At 40.3% G+C, this 17864-nt stretch overlaps 2 protein-coding genes across 5 annotated transcripts in view; one reads left to right on the top strand and one right to left on the bottom strand.

The window, feature by feature from the left end:
* Window positions 1-6833, bottom strand: part of LOC126106570 (ectonucleoside triphosphate diphosphohydrolase 5) — a 51316-nt gene extending 44483 nt beyond the window's left edge. Inside the window, exons 1-3 of one of the 3 annotated variants that reach the window (XM_049912911.1) lie at window positions 6702-6833; window positions 6026-6164; window positions 5778-5945 (exon numbers count right to left, since the gene is read on the bottom strand). In XM_049912911.1, the coding sequence (XP_049768868.1) occupies window positions 5778-5945; window positions 6026-6164; window positions 6702-6767 (373 nt within the window). In that variant the 5' untranslated portion in view covers window positions 6768-6833. The other 2 variants (XM_049912913.1, XM_049912912.1) reach the window with 2 other exon arrangements.
* Window positions 6834-6889: 56 nt separating this feature from the next.
* Window positions 6890-17864, top strand: part of LOC126106571 (mitochondrial 2-oxodicarboxylate carrier) — an 81462-nt gene continuing 70487 nt past the window's right edge. For both annotated transcript variants that reach the window (XM_049912915.1, XM_049912914.1), the window contains exon 1: window positions 6890-7027. The gene's annotated coding sequence lies outside the window, so the exon portion shown is untranslated. The remainder of the gene's footprint in view (window positions 7028-17864) is intronic.

Here is a 17864-nt window from a genome sequence, read left to right as displayed (position 1 = left end):
AAATGGCCATACGGGAAAATCCCCACTTCCTCACTACCTCTGATATGCTGTATCCCGTCATTTGTGCACCAATTATACCACCACATTCAAACTCACTTAGGTTTTGATAACCTGCCATTGTAGCAGCAGTAACTGATCTAAAAATTGTGCCAGATACTTGTTGTCTTCTACAGGCACTGACGACCCCAGCGCTATATTCTGCCTGCTTACATCTCTCTGTAGTTGAATACACATGCCTGTACTATACGCGTATGAAATGACAGCACTGGGACGAAATGATGCAAGACTAGAGAAAGAAGAAAGAACAACACTGAGGAAAATATTAGGCTCCTAAAGGGGATGATGAGAGGTGGATGTGAGGATCTAAAGAAAAACTGTACTGGAGCACAAGGTCAACATCAGAAGAAATCTGACTGATCGGGCCAAAGTTTGCTGGATATGTAATCATAACAAATACGGATAATAGGACAAAAAGAGTATGGGAAACAGTATGGAGCACAAGAGGAAAGACAGGAGCCAAGTGGGTTATTGAACTCCCAAAGGATTGGGCAGAACTGGTGATCAAGGCGAAAGGATATGAAAATTGGAGAATAAAGTACATATCCCAGAAAATGCCACAGATCAACAATAGAGAAATATACAGGAAAAGGATAGTCACTAGTGGCAGAGACACAACATGAGACTATTGAAGATCTTGAAAGAAGAGGGGGAGAGGAGAAGACAAAGAATAAAGAGGTTCTGGGAGGAGAAGAGGGAAATGTAATACACAAAGGGGCTACCCATGGTCCTAAACAAGAAGAAGAAGAAGAAGAAGAAGAAGAAGAAGGTGATAAAAATTTAATCAATTGCCATGTTTAGACGCTATTAAACTGCCGAACTAGATGAAGAGACCCACACGTTCTACAGCAGCCACAATTGCTATTCTTGGCAAAAAGATAGTGAAATAAAAAGAAAAGTTAAGATACTTTGTCTACAGGCTTTGTAGCATTTTTTATTATTGTGCCAATGTACATTTCAAAGTCACAGATTTATCACAATGACTTTCTGCTATGTACAAGGAACTTCACTGAGTTGCCAAAATGTTCAACATAAATAGTTTTCATACAGGACACGAGTGGTTGATTCATTCATTGTGTTCCACTGATCCCTTTAAGAAGAACATCCAGGGATGAGGAATGAGTCGAGGTACACAATACCACAAAACAGGGAAATCAGAAGAACTGCATTAACAATTAACTATCACACTTCTTAATGCTACTCACGCTTACAATGTTGAAATTTAAATGAGTCACTTAGTAAGGAAGCTGCTACTTTGAGAAAAGCTATTGCTTCCTCTGTTTTTTTTTTTTTTTTTTTTTTTTTTTTTTTTTTTTTTTTTTTTTTTTTACATTTGTAAAAACTGTTCCTATTTATAGTGCACTAGCAAATAAATCCAGAGTTGCCCATACCACACAGCTTCTGGCCTTGTGCCTTACATTTATGACATTGTATCTCCTGAACTGTGTCACTCAGTGGCATAATTCTGTAGTACATTCAGCGGCATATGTATATACTGTCTGCAAAATGTGTTGCATATGAAGTTAGAAGCATCTCACTGTTTATGACATCATATATCCTGAACTGCATGTCATACAACGAGATAATAATGTAGGTACATTCCATGAGAAATGTGGGCACTGTCTGTGAAATTTATTGTGAATAAAGTTTGTAGCAAAGAAGTAATAAATTTAAACTTCATGCACAATGCAACAGTTATTCACACACCTCGTTTATGATATATCTCCTGAACTACACATCATCACACAATGGTATTATTTTGCAGTTACATTCACTACAGTATGTGCATACTGTCTGCAGAATGTGTCACGACTACGGCAAGAGGCGAAGAAGTAATAAATTATAACGAGAGGCGAAGAAGTGATAAGTTTTAACGTCATGCCTCAAGCAGTGCTTTTACTGCACGAACAACAGAAAAGTAGGAAGCAATAAGCTTTTTTCCTTTCATTATTTTGTAGGAGTTGTCAGTGAGAAAAAATTTCAGAAAGGTTTGAAATTACAGGTAAAGTTTGTTGCAATGTGCTAAGTGCTCTCATTCTCAAATACTGAGTGAATAAAGTCTGGGAATTCACACATCACGGGCTACCCTTCTTTTTCAGCCTCACCCCATGCCTTCGATAAGTAGGTGGTTCTTACACCCACAGCGATTGTTGCCTAGCGCTTCTCAAATCACAAAGTCCTGAGCTCACACTGTTAATTTGTCATTAACCTGGGGGAGTGTCCATACACCCCCCCCCCCCCCCTGAAGATTAAAGATATCACAAGCAATGGCTTTATTCATGAGTGGGAATAGGCATTAAGTTGATAATCACCAACCAATTTCACTCCTCTCGGCATTCTCAAAAATAGTTTAGACATTAAGGAAGCAACATACTGCCAAGTACTTACATGACCACAGCCTAATGATTAATCATCGCAAGGCTTCAGAAAAGAGAGAAGTACAGAAACAGTGATTAATGATTACACCAACAAAATAGTTTGAAATTTGGATAACAAAATAGTGTTATAGGAATTAATTTAGATATTTCTAAAACTTTTGATACAGTTCATCATCAAATTCTTTTCAATAAGTTGGAAGCAATGGGAATACAAGTAATAGAAAACAAGGGTGTTCAATCATATTTGCAAAACAGATCACAGGTTGTGGAGCTCACATCAGCTCATCCTAATCATAAAATAGAATTAATATCCAAAGCAAGTCTAAATAGGTGTTTCCCAGGGTGCTACGCTAGGCCGCCTCCTGTTGCTTGTTTATATCAATGACACATGCACTTCAGACACTGCAGCCAAGATCATGTTTTTTGCACATAACACTACTGTAATGGACAATGATGATAAGGAATCTCTGCCCACTACAACAACTGCTCGTCCTCAAGTCCTTGCATTCCTGGTTCACTGCCAATAAGCTGACCTCAACATGAAGAAAATGAAAGATAGAAAATTTGGAAAGATTAACAAAAACCAAGATTTCCATCTGGTACTGAACGGGAATGAGTTAAAAATGATACAATACACAAAACTTTTACGGACGTATGTTGACAAAGATTTACACTGGAAAGCTCAGGATAACAGAAGTGTCCGATTCCACCCATCTGCGTTGACCCATGACGTCATCAATAGGGTGTAAATGGCTATTCTAAGCGCCTCCAATGTGGTGCCTATGCTGTCGCTACAGTTACACACACACACACACACACACACACACACACACACACACACACACACGGCAACAAACACGAAAATACATATAAATAAGACAATAACATCTTCCTTCAAAAATACAATTAAACTAATGGGAAAACCATGGGAAATTGGGGGTTTTAGGGTGAGGACAAGCTAAATATAATAGGGGGGGGGGGGGGGCATTCCACTACACCAACAAAAATCTGCAGGAATCTGACACTTCCCTTGACCTATATCGGTCAACCACAGGTGACGATACCAAATCACAATACCTACAACTAAAAATTCTAAAATTGGAATCTGACATTTGCCTTGACCTATTCAGGTCAACCACATATTGCGATACCAAAACACCAACACCTACAACTACGAAAATGGGAATCTGTCATTTCCAGTGGCCTATATGGGTCAGCCACAACTATTAATACCAAAACACCAACACCTACGAAAAAGAAAACCACAACTTTAAAAAAATCTACAAATCAAGTACCCCTATACAAATAAAAACAGAAAAAAACTGATAACTCATTGAAAAACCTCCCAAACCTTACATTTGAAATTACAAACACTGTCAAAGACTTCACAAATCCTACACCAAGGCTCAAATGAACCCAATAGAACACATTGTGCTCAGTACATGCACACACACCACCAGAGGGCATCATGAAACATAACAAGACGACATCTACAAACACAACCAACTCATGAACATCATGCCATAACAATGTCACACACCACAACACACACACATCACAGGTCAAAGCAGACGGGTGGGATTAGATGCCTCTATTGACCCGAAAGCTCTCATAAGTAAACTCTTCCAGAGACTCAGTTCTGCTGGTTTTGAGAATTTGCTCCTCAAATGATGTTAAAATGGCTTATCTTGGTTACTTCCAGTCACTTTCAGCTTATGAAATAGTTTTCTGGGAGAAAATTTATAGTCAGTGAAATGAAATTTTTACATTACAGTACATTAACACAGCTCTGTCGGGCCTAACAGCAAGCCCCATTTAAAAAGTTGTATTTGCTCACTGTATCCTCCTTGTACATATACAAATGTGTGTTGATGATGAAAGCTAGAAGTCATGACTGGCAAACCAACTCAGATTACCACAGTTACAATACTCACAACTGTGAATCTCTCCATACTGAACAAGTTAGAACAACCTGTACTCAATGTCATGCAAGCCACTATGGTGTCATTCATTATAACACCCTGCCAACATACATAAAGTGGTTGGAGTCAAAAGAAATTCATCAATGGAGTAGATTTGGTCACCAATAAATCCTTTAGGCTCTTCTCAAACTCAACTTTATTTTTATGGGTGCTAGCATGTTCATGCATTATAATTTTCAGCTGTGTTGTATAATGTATTCATGTGTTTTTATTTTTTCAGGGGTCTTTTATAGCAAAGTTCTGTGATGTACTTACACCATTGACTTACTTATTGTGCATGTTCAACCTTTCAGTAGTGTTTTTCTTATTCATTGATTTACTTCTTGTGCATGTTGTACTCACTATGTAGACTATGTATTTGCAATTCCGCTTCCAATCATGTACTGAGTGAGGTACCTACATCAGTCTTAATGCACTGCATTCGCGAGGACTGGGGTTAATTTCCTTTTGTGATTTCCCCAAGTCATGAAGGTGAATGCTGGTATGTATCCTTTTGACTAGGCCAAGGCCAACTTCCTGCCCTATCCTCACATAACCCTATGCTACTTTGTTAATGTTTATATATACTATTTCTATAATAATGTGTCTGCCATGTCCAATGTTATTGCACTAAATACTCCATGCACAAATAAATAAATAATAAAATCTTTCCACCAGAGTACGTAATTCAATTCTTAAGCCTAGACAAGGAGGCCAAGTCTACATGAAAATAATTTTTATCTTGTAGACTGTAAGTCAGTCAGTTGAAGCTGATTGTTATTAACAGCAGCAAAACCGATTACAGAGTAAGTGTATCGGGACATGAAAAAGAATTCCAAGGTCTTTAAAATGGCTCCTGCAAGATGTAAGGCAAACACTGTGAGTGCTGAACATGTGGAAGTTGCTTTTTGGGAAATCATACACGAAAGAAATCAAGAAAATTCACGATGAGCATTTCTGTTGCCATGACAATGCAATGTAAACACAACATAATAGGAAGCCTTGATTATGAATCTGTGCTTTCAAAATGTGCAAAACAGCCATTCAAGATTATTTGCTCGCAAAATTATTAACTGAAGATTTTGATCACTGATTCGGTGTAGATTATAGAGAGAAGTGTCTTGCACAGTCAACTGAGTTCAGCCACAATGATCATATTCATTCATCATGCTAACTCCAAAAAAATCACTTTGCAACCTAATCTAGACCTCTGGCTACACTACAGCCAATATTTCGATGGGGATCAGAATTTGGCTTTGACAGCGGTTTGAATCAGTATCACATTGCAATTACCTCAGGAATTCTCTTCAAAAGCAAGGCTCCACGAGTGTGGGTATCAAATGTAAAACTATAGTCCTCAAACAAACAATAATCTACTCACCTATCACAGACTCGTGGAAAGCAAACGCCAATACACGTGATCCTGTACTTCCAGCATCAATAATCACAGCATACACATGTTTCTGGATACCCAGAGAATAAGCGATATTGTCCAACACATTCGTAGCATGCCCCGGTATGTTCCACGGCAATACATTGGTGTAGCTTCCTAATATAACCAAACACAACACATAATTCAATGGTCCACGAACTGACGGAATTTCCAACTTTATGCATCTAGATACATACCCAAAATCAGTGTTACAACAGCTACACACGCAACGAAAATGAAAAACCTCTTTGGCCAATTTGCTTTTCGCTGTCGACTGCTTGGTTGTTTTGGTGATGAGGAATGGGCATCCCATGCTGCGCCGGTTTCTTCTATAAGCTACAGAAATACGACTATGCATCAGTATACTAGCGGTAATATTTAGAGAGATCCAAATCAATCAAGCAACACTTTAAAACTATACGGCCACGGTAGGTAAGGAGTTACGCATAATTACTTTTCTTTTTCTGCTATGTGGCATTTCTGTTATTCTGACGTCAAATGAATACATTCTTACGTTGTCTAAGATCTTACTTTTCTGATAAGCTCAAATATACAGTAAATTACTAAATATTAAACAAATAAGCAACGATCCCGTAAACATTCAAAAATGTGCACAGAACTCACTGGGAGGTATATCATTAATGGGTTTTCAGCTACTTATACGAATACTGAGATATATATCATGCCGCCACATTCAACAAAACGTTTAAAGAAAACGGCACACACGCATGTGAACAATTAATTTCTTTCCTTCTGACGTATTTTCTGCCCCCTCTCATTATTTCTATGAATACATTTCCTGTCGTGTCAAACGGCACGCAACTCAAGTTAGTACTTTAAGGAGCTGGTTCATAATAAATAGAGACATTTTACCTTCCTCTGCCGTACCGAACTCATCTTTAAAAAACCTATCACAGTGAAGGCGTTAGCAGTTTGCATGCGCCGGTCAGCGGACGATGACTGTAGAAATCTCCGCTTGACTTGCTATCTCATCTTTTGCCCTTGTACGGCCCAATGCTGGCAGCCGGCCTTGAGATATGTGTTTACTTTAAGTGCTGTCGGTCGCGAGGACTTTTCTCAGTAATGTTACGTGTGACGACGATAACAAAGCGGTCTTAATTCTAGTACTGAAAAGGAGGGCCAGCCACAAGTCATACCTTTGAAACTGCCGTGCTGCGCGGTATGATACAAGCTGTGAGGTGCGTCCTGATGCTTTACAATGCGCATTGTCACCAGTACTCTTGCCACCCCGTGACCCTTGCGCAACCGGGAAGCTGATTGTCCGTGGGAGAGGGGAGGATTGGCGGGTGTCATTAGATTATTTTATCCCTGTGACCTTGTAGGATTGCACGTGATATAACGATTATAGTTTGAATTCATTCTGATTAAAGGCGCGTTTTATGCTAGAGTCTTTTACAAAATGCGATTCAAAATAACATATGCACGTTTCAGTGGGGTATCATTTCGCGATATATAGTAATCAGAGGTCACAGAATTAGTCATAGTACCTCCGGGTAACTAAGTGTATAAGGGCTAAAATGCTTCATACAAGCAAGTCATCTAGTAACAAATCATATCCCCATTTTTGTTTATTATTTTTCGTTCAAGAAATTCCCGTACGACAATATAATACCACAAGTCGCACTTACCTGTATGGGTTTCTGCTAGTACATTTGCTGCAATGTGTACAAATCAGTATACATGTAAAAAACGTATTAGAATTGCCAAAAGCAGTATAATGGAATCATACCTTCTGTCATATATGTAGCAATTTCGTCACTTGTAAACCTGGAATTCTTTCTTTTGTTGAGTACCGCTCCTCACGGCGCAGAGAAACGAGATGAACGCCAAGTTCGTGAAATACATCCTGCTCGGTAACTATTACCAGCTATTCGGATGTGAACTGCTTTAGGGATTATAATCACTTTAAATTATCAATGATCAGTAACAACCAATTATACAGTAATTAAAATAAATGTTACCGTTTAACAAACAGAAAACTGCTCTTGCTTTGTATATTGGCCAATCTCAGACATCATATCAGGTTGGCAGGTTTTAACTCATATGTTTACAGCAGTGTTACAGTAATTACTCATTTTAAAAATACCACATTTGTTAAAGATACACCATAATAGTTCCAAACCGATGACTGGACCAGAATTTAAACTAGTATCATAGAACCAATACAGAAAATGAACAGTATTAGAGTAATAAATACAGTCATTAAACATATGTAGGAGGAATAGTAATAATTCTCTATTTGTTTTCTGTGAAAAAGAAAGTGGTTAGTCATTATATGCACAAAAATTGTAGTGCAGGTGCGACAATTAGCATATTTATTAATTATACAATGAAATAAAGTGTTGTCTTATAAAATTTTGTGGCTTATAAAACCTAAGTCAAGGAGAAGAGATGATATACTAGTATTAAACATCTTTGTCCACCTTCACCTTTCTTAGGACCTAATGTTTATGATATATTTGTTATATGTAATGTAGTTTTTTTTTCTATTAAGTGCTGGCATTTTTATGTACTAAGCATTTTAAAAGAAATTGTTGCATTATATGTCTGAGCTTGCTATTAAGAACCTTTTCTATACCCCGTGTGTCAGGTAGAGATTTAACATAAGTGTGCTTACACTTGTATTGCCTGTGGAAGCACAAGAATCTTACACAGAATGAGTGAATGGATGTGTGAATGTACTGGTGTTCCAAACATTTTGGATCAATATTACACTGATTGCAAAAGACCATGAACTTAGTAGGCTTACACTGAGAAATTTACTAACCAACTAGATAAAGATCACAGAAGAAAATGTATTGTATCATGGATTCATTAACAATGATTCAACCATAATGTTTGCAGAGAAATTGTGTGGGAAGAACACTGGGCCAGTTTTTTTTTTTTTTTTTTTTTTTTTTTAAAGCCACTGTTTATGGAAAATTTAACTCTTTCTTAAAAATATTCCTACAGTGCTTTCAGTTGTATTTCCCCTAAAACAAATAATGGAAAAATGAAACAAAATTAAGGACAAGGGATTTATACTTGGTATTAAACTATCTTGTGTTAGGAAGAGAGAACTCTACGTAATTCAGAGAACAAGCAGTACATAACAAACATTTCAAACTCCATTACCACGTGCTATGCTATGATAGTGTCTCTAGGAGAATATTAAAATCTTGTCCTGACATAATAGGGTTAACCTTAAGTGACTGCGGGGGTGTATTTACTGGCAGACAGGTAATGATGTAGTAACACGTGTGCAACAGTGAAGACCGACAAACTATCACTTATTACAAACATATATCACTCCTTCCACTTTTTCAGAAGTGTAAGAGAAAGGAACCTATGATATAACAATTATTCATTTAACTGAGCAGAATCTGGTAACCTCATTTCAGTTTGGCTTTTGTAAAGAGTTCGCCACACAGAAATCAATACAAGATCTCACAAATCAAGTGCTAGCACAGCCAAACAGAAAAATTATCCTGTTGTCATTCACAACCCGTGGTCTGGTGGTTGGTGTCACTGCCTCTAGATCGTGGGGTCCTGGATTCGATTCCTGGCTGGGTAGAAGGTTTTCTTCACTTGGTGACAACTGCGTGTTTGTGTTGTCCTTATTGTGTCGTCTCATCTTCATCAATGCACAAGTCACCAAAGTGGCATCAAATCAAAGGACTTGCTATAGACAGTTGAACTAATGTAGACAGGGTCTTCTGGCCAGTAATACCTTATAATCATTTCATTACATATCTCCAATAAATTGGCCCACCTTTTCCCATTCTCATTCCTAATACCCTTCCCATTCATCCTGTTCCTCTCTCTCCCTACTCTGCTATTAAAATCTTTTGCCAGTATCAGTTCATGGCCACATGTAACAGCTTCTGTAGTATCACCAGCATCTATTCAAAATCTTCTTTTATGTTCAACAGTGAGTCTTCAGTAGGGGCATACATTCCCACTATCACTACATTGATGGCTCTAGCCCTCAGATTGAGCTTTATTGACCGTTTATTAACTGCTTCCTGTGAGGTTATATTTTTGGACCACCGTTTGTTCAGAATGATGGATGCTCCTCTCGCCCTCCTGTTTTTGTCCACACCATTAAACCATAACTCCAGCAGATATTCACAACCAGCAAAATTTTTTTTCTTCAGAAAGCTCAGCAGCATTCATACTGCTGTCCTATAACCAATAAGATTCTTGTTGTTTTTCCCATGTGCCCTGTACAGTCTAGAGACCAAAATGCAAAGTTCATTTTCTTTGCCGCTTTTAAATTCCATTAAAACCATCTGGAAACTGAGACCTATTACTGGTTAGTTTAGCTGTATGTGTTTTTCTGTGAACTGGGAGTTGACCCGTCACACAACCCCCAACCTGGAGGACCAGGATTTGTCATCAGGGTTTTCTCCTCGTAGAAAGAATGGCTTCAGCATGCCTCAAGAGTTCTTCCTACACTTTAACGAAGAAGATCTACATCTACATCTACATTTATACTCCGCAAGCCACCCAACGGTGTGTGGCGGAGGGCACTTTACGTGCCACTGTCATTATCTCCCTTTCCTGTTCCAGTCGCGTATGGTTCGCGGGAAGAACGACTGTCTGAAAGCCTCTGTGCGCGCTCTAATCTCTCTAATTTTACATTCGTGATCTCCTCGGGAGGTATAAGTAGGGGGAAGCAATATATTCGATACCTCATCCAGAAACGCACCCTCTCGAAACCTGGCGAGCAAGCTACACCGCGATGCAGAGCGCCTCTCTTGCAGGGTCTGCCACTTGAGTTTGTTAAACATCTCCGTAATGCTATCACGGTTACCAAATAACCCTGTGACGAAACGCGCCGCTCTTCTTTGGATCTTCTCTATCTCCTCCGTCAACCCGATCTGGTACGGATCCCACACTGATGAGCAATACTCAAGTATAGGTCGAACGAGTGTTTTGTAAGCCACCTCCTTTGTTGATGGACTACATTTTCTAAGGACTCTCCCAATGAATCTCAACCTGGTACCCGCCTTACCAACAATTAATTTTATATGATCATTCCACTTCAAATCGTTCCGCACGCATACTCCCAGATATTTTACAGAAGTAACTGCTACCAGTGTTTGTTCCGCTATCATATAATCATACAATAAAGGATCCTTCTTTCTATGTATTCGCAATACATTACATTTGTCTATGTTAAGGGTCAGTTGCCACTCCCTGCACCAAGTGCCTATCCGCTGCAGATCTTCCTGCATTTCGCTACAATTTTCTAATGCTGCAACTTCTCTGTATACTACAGCATCATCCACGAAAAGCCGCATGGAACTTCCGACACTATCTACTAGGTCATTTATATATATTGTGAAAAGCAATGGTCCCATAACACTCCCCTGTGGCACGCCAGAGGTTACTTTAACGTCTGTAGATGTCTCTCCATTGAGAACAACATGCTGTGTTCTGTTTGCTAAAAACTCTTCAATCCAGCCACACAGCTGGTCTGATATTCCGTAGGCTCTTACTTTGTTTATCAGGCGACAGTGCAGAACTGTATCGAACGCCTTCCGGAAGTCAAGGAAAATGGCATCTACCTGGGAGCCTGTATCTAATATTTTCTGGGTCTCATGAACAAATAAAGCGAGTTGGGTTTCACACGATCGCTGTTTCCGGAATCCATGTTGATTCCTACATAGTAGATTCTGAGTTTCCAAAAACGACATGATACTCGAACAAAAGACATGTTCTAAAATTCTACAACAGATCGACGTCAGAGAGATAGGTCTATAGTTTTGCGCATCTGCTCGACGACCCTTCTTGAAGACTGGGACTACCTGTGCTCTTTTCCAATCATTTGGAACCTTCTGTTCCTCTAGAGACTTGCGGTACACGGCTGTTAGAAGGGGGGCAAGTTCTTTCGCGTACTCTGTGTAGAATCGAATTGGTATCCCGTCAGGTCCAGTGGACTTTCCTCTGTTGAGTGATTCCAGTTGCTTTTCTATTCCTTGGACACTTATTTCAATGTCAGCCATTTTTTCGTTGGTGCGAGGATTTAGAGAAGGAACTGCAGTGCGGTCTTCCTCTGTGAAACAGCTTTGGAAAAAGGTGTTTAGTATTTCAGTTTTACGCTTGTCATCCTCTGTTTCAATGCCATCATCATCCCGGAGTGTCTGGACATGATGTTTCAAGCCACTTACTGATTTAACGTAAGACCAGAACGTCCTAGGATTTTCTGTCAAGTCGGTACCTAGTATTTTACTTTCGAATTCACTGAATGCTTCACGCATAGCCCTCCTTATGCTAACTTTGACATCGTTTAGCTTCTGTTTGTCTGAGAGGTTTTGGCTGCGTTTAAACTTGGAGTGAAGCTCTCTTTGCTTTCGCAGTAGTTTCCTAACTTTGTTGTTGTACCATGGTGGATTTTTCCCGTCCCTCACAGTTTTGCTCGGCACGTACCTGTCTAAAACGCATTTTACGATTGCCTTGAACTTTTTCCATAAACACTCAACATTGTCAGTGTCGGAACAGAAATTTTCGTTTTGATCTGTTAGGTAGTCTGAAATCTGCCTTCTATTACTCTTGCTAAACAGATAAACCTTCCTCCCTTTTTTTATATTCCTATTAACTTCCATATTCAGGGATGCTGCAATGGCCTTATGATCACTGATTCCCTGTTCTGCACTTACAGAGTCGAAAAGTTCGGGTCTGTTTGTTATCAGTAGGTCCAAGATGTTATCTCCACGAGTCGGTTCTCTGTTTAATTGCTCGAGGTAATTTTCGGATAGTGCACTCAGTATAATGTCACTCGATGCTCTGTCCCTACCACCCGTCCTAAACATCTGAGTGTCCCAGTCTATATCTGGTAAATTGAAATCTCCACCTAAGACCATAACATGCTGAGAAAATTTATGTGAAATGTATTCCAAATTTTCTCTCAGTTGTTCTGCCACTAATGCTGCTGAGTCGGGGGGTCGGTAAAAGGAGCCAATTATTAACCTAGCTCAGTTGTTGAGTGTAACCTCCACCCATAATAATTCACAGGAACTATCCACTTCTACTTCACTACAGGATAAACTACTACTAACAGCGACGAACACTCCACCACCGGTTGCATGCAATCTATCCTTTCTAAACACCGTCTGTGCCTTTGTAAAAATTTTGGCAGAATTTATCTCTGGCTTCAGCCAGCTTTCTGTACCTATAACGATTTCAGCTTCGGTGCTTTCTATCAGCGCTTGAAGTTCCGGTACTTTACCAACGCAGCTTCGACAGTTTACAATTACAATACCGATTGCTGCTTGGTCCCCGCATGTCCTGACTTTGCCCCGCACCCGTTGAGGCTGTTGCCCTTTCTGCACTTGCCCGAGGCCATCTAACCTAAAAAACCGCCCAGCCCACGCCACACAACCCCTGCTACCCGTGTAGCCGCTTGTTGCATGTAGTGGACTCCTGACCTATCCAGCGGAACCCGAAACCCCACCACCCTATGGCGCAAGTCGAGGAATCTGCAGCCCACATGGTCGCAGAACCGTCTCAACCTCTGATTCAGACCCTCCACTCGGCTCTGTACCAAAGGTCCGCAGTCAGTCCTGTCGACGATGCTGCAGATGGTGAGCTCTGCTTTCATCCCGCTAGCGAGACTGGCAGTCTTCACCAAATCAGATAGCCGCCGGAAGCCAGAGAGGATTTCCTCCGATCCATAGCGACACACATCATTGGTGCCGACATGAGCGACCACCTGCAGATGGGTGCACCCTGTACCCTTCATGGCATCCGGAAGGACCCTTTCCACATCTGGAATGACTCCCCCCGGTATGCACACGGAGTGCACTTTGGTTTTCTTCCCCTCCCTTGCTGCCATATCCCTAAGGGGCCCCATTACGCGCCTGACGTTGGAGCTCCCAACTACCAGTAAGCCCACCCTCTGCGACTGCCCGGAGCTTGCAGACTGAGGGGCAACCTCTGGAACAGGACAAGCAGCCATGTCAGGCTGAAGATCAGTATCAGCCTGAGACAGAGCCCGAAAGGGAAAGGAATAGCTAGGGATACCAAAAGACTCTTCTTAGTTTGCCCATCGACTCTTGGTGATAACGACAGAAAAGAGATTGACAGGTCATTGCAGGACACAACTCATTTGGCCCCTCAGCCAGGGCCTGTTTGGCAAGGATGACCCTACCAGCAACTAAGCTACCACCGACATACCTCCAGCTTCATCGAAGCAAGCAAACCTCCCTGCCTCCAAGGGCAGTGCTATGTTAAGGCGGTGTCTGCTGGGGAGGTCGATTTCATATCCTATTGTTATATTCTGTGACTATGCCAAGGCCTCTGACACTGTGGGTCACAAAATTCTATTTATCGAACTAAAGTGTTGTGCCATTAATGGAAGCCCTCATTTGTGGGTGAAATCCTACCTCCATAGCAGAAAACAGATGGTCTCAGTAATATGTTGTATCTAAAGCATGAAAATGACCTCAGAACGGGTGAACATATGAGGGCTATCCAGAAAGTAACAGACATTTCGAAACAGGTATACTCTTAAGCTGGGAGTTGACCCATTCCACAACCCCACAACCTGGAAGACCAGGATTTGTTGTCAGGGGTTTCTTCTCCTAGAAAGAAAGGCTTCAGCATGCATCAAGAGCCATTCAAATTGAGGCACTTATCACAAGGCACAAGTTTTTCAGTAGCATCTCTAGAAATCTGATGCCTGCGATTGCAATCACTGGTTTATACCAGCATGCAATTTGGCACATCAGTATCAAAGCACTTCATAGTGAGCCATGTCTTCATTGCTGAGAAGAGGTGGTGCCTAATCCGGGCTGTTTAATGGATGATCAAATACCTCCCATCCAAAACCCCATAGGAACTCACAAGTACAATTGACTGTGTGTGAACATGCATTGTTGTCAAAAATAAAAACTTTTGCATTAAGTTTTTCTTGATGCTTGTTTTGCCTTAACTTTGTCAGTGTTTGACACTATCTATCTGAGTTAATTGTTGTGCCACATTCAGGGAAATTGACATTTTCATTCCATCAACTGCCTTTTTATTTGACAATTGACATGCTTCACCCAAGTCTCATGCCCAGTTATGATACTATCCATAACTTTGTTACCATTTTATCATAATCTTCAAGGAAGGTCAGTGCTGCAGCCAGTCTCTGTTTTTTGTCTTCCATTAGGATTTTGGGAACCAACATAGCACAAAATATGTGGTAACCTAGATTCTCTGCCACAATTTCATGCACCAAGCTCTGTCAAGTTTGGGGAAAATGTTGCAAAAGTTCCATAATAGTGAATCAATAATTTTCACGAATTTTGTCATTGATTTTCATCATCAGTTTGTCAGTCACAAACTGGGCCTACCACTATGGTCTTCATCTTAAAGATTGGTATGGGCATTTTTAAAATCAATACACCATTGCCTCTCTCGGTTTTCACTTGTTATACCTTTTCTGTGCACATCACAAACCTTGCAATAAATTTCAATTGGTTTGCAGTTTTTGCCAAGAAAAATCTAATCACAGAACGTACCTCACAAGTGGTGGGAGTTTGTACTGCCATGCACATTTTAAACCCTCACAGAAAGCAAAGTAGCAGAGACACAGATCACACGCTACCGCCGCTGGATGCGTACTGAGTGTGGGAATGTCATGGCACCAAGATGGCAGGTGGAGCCACCCCCACTGCCACGGTAGTCCAAAACGTCTGTTACTTCCTGGATAGCCCTTGTAGACTGTGGGTTGCCACAGGTATTGGTATTGGTTTCACTCATTTTTTAACCAATATAAATATCTTGCATTGACTTTAAAGGGCAGTTAAAAAGCTGTAATGTCTGCTGATGACACGAGCATACTAATCAAGGATCCAAATTTAACTCCAGCAGACAGCTCAGGTCGTAGCTGAACAGATGGTCAAATGGTTCAGAGCTAACACATTATGCCTTAATCTCACAAGTACTCATATTATCCAGTTGCAAGTGAGCAATAATGACCTTTTAGCACCAAAGGTAGATATTAATAATCATGCATGAAATAAAGTACTGTACGCACAGTTCCTTGGGGACACAGCTGGATAACAAATTAAAATAGAATCAGCACATGGATAAACTGAGAAGCTCAGTTCAATGTGTTATGTCCTTAGAAACAGCTCATTTGTGTTGACATAAGGACAAGTGTGTTGGCCTCTATGCATATTTTCACTCAGTATTTTCTTATGGAATTATCGTGTGGGGCAGTGCACATAAAGTAAATAAAGTGTTTATTTAGTAGAAGTAAGTGATAAGAATATTGTGGCAAGTGTAACTTGCAGAAGCTTTGCTAAGAATCTTGGAATTCTTGCTCTAATTTCTCAGTACATTTGCTTCTCAATAGCTTCTGTTGCTAATAATAAAAATTGGTTTCAGCTGAACAGTGCTTAAAAAAAGAAAAAAAAACTAGCTGATCAGCCAAGGCCAAAATGACCCTAGATATTCATTTCCTACCATTGGTTCCTTAAAACATAAGTAAATTTTGCCATTTCATTTTGCTTATTCAGTCATATACAGTGCAATGTTATATGGCTGTAGCCAAATACACAATAAATTTGGTACAGTGAAAAGTGTGCAGTGCAATAAAAAAGACATGGAGACGTATTTCAGTATATATAACAATAGTTAAGCATTGTAAGGCACAGCATAGAAAAACTATGCAATTTTATTTAATAATGAAATAGTAAACTAAATTGGTCAATTAATACACCAGTGGTCGATAGAAGGTGATAGATACATTACAACAAAAAGCAGGCTTGACTACAATGGCAATCACAAAAAAAAAAAAAAAAAAAAAAAAAAACCACAAGAAAAAAATATTAAATTTCATTAGAATTAAGAAAGCAATAGATAAAAAAGGTTAAAAAAGCACACAAAAACAAAACTCTCCTCTGAGTTGATGAAGAGTTTACCAGAAAGAACACAAAAGCATCTACAGAACATTCATGCAAAAACTATCCAGATAAAAAGCACCAACGCTTCAATTTTGAAATGTTGATGGGAACATTGCTCACAACTGTACAGACACATTCAAGAAATCGTTCACACAAGAGAATTGTGCAAACATACCATCATTTGACCATCAGACAGACTCCCATATGGACTACATAGTAATAAGCATCCCTGGTGTAGAGAAACAACTGGAAGATTCGAAAGGAAATAAATCACCAGTTCTGGATGGCATCCCAATCCGGTTGTACAAACAGTAGTCTACAGCACTGGCCTTCACCTCTTTCTTTTTCTACCGCCTTCATCCCGCATTGTGCGCAGGGTCGGCAAGGTGAAGTACGGGTTTGGCACGGTTAAGTTTAAGGAGTGGCCATATGCCCTTCCTGCCGCCACCCCATAACCCCAGGATGGAATTAGTGTACCTCAGATGTCTGCATCCAGCGTAAATCGAGAAATAGTGTGAATGTGTTGCAAATGTCTGCGAGTCATGTAACTGAGGCGGGACGGGGGACCAGCTCAGTATTCACCTAGTAGGATGTGGAAAACCGCCTAAAAACACATCCAGGCTGGCCAGCACACCAGCTGTTGTCGTTAATCCGCCGGTGGATTCGATCCGGGGCTGGCCCGCCTACTTGAGTCAGGAAGCAGCGCGTTAGCGCTCTCAGCTACCCTGGCGGGTAGCACTGGCCCTCACCTAGCCTGCATTTATTGTGAATCTCTCGCCCAGCACAAAGTTCCAAGTGACTGGATAAAAGTGCAGGTGAGTCCAGTATGTAGGAAGGGTAAAAGAATGGGCCCGCAAAATTACAGACCAGTATCCCTAACTTAGGTTTGCTGCAGAAGCCCTGAACATATTATCAGTTTGAATTTATTAAACTCTCTTGAGACTGAGAAGCTTATGTCCACAAATCAGAATGGTTGTAGAAGACATCGCTTTTGCCAAACTCAGCTTGCCCTTTTCTAACATAATACACTGTGAACTATGGATGAAGGGCAACAGGCAGATTCCATGTTTACAGATTTCCAGAAAGCATTTGACAGGTAAGAGCCTATGTAATAAGATCGCAGATATGTGAGTGG

Source organism: Schistocerca cancellata, chromosome 10 (genome assembly GCF_023864275.1).
Source record: "Schistocerca cancellata isolate TAMUIC-IGC-003103 chromosome 10, iqSchCanc2.1, whole genome shotgun sequence".
In the NCBI taxonomy this organism is placed as follows: domain Eukaryota; kingdom Metazoa; phylum Arthropoda; class Insecta; order Orthoptera; family Acrididae; genus Schistocerca; species Schistocerca cancellata.
This window is presented reverse-complemented; position numbering and strand designations above follow the sequence as displayed.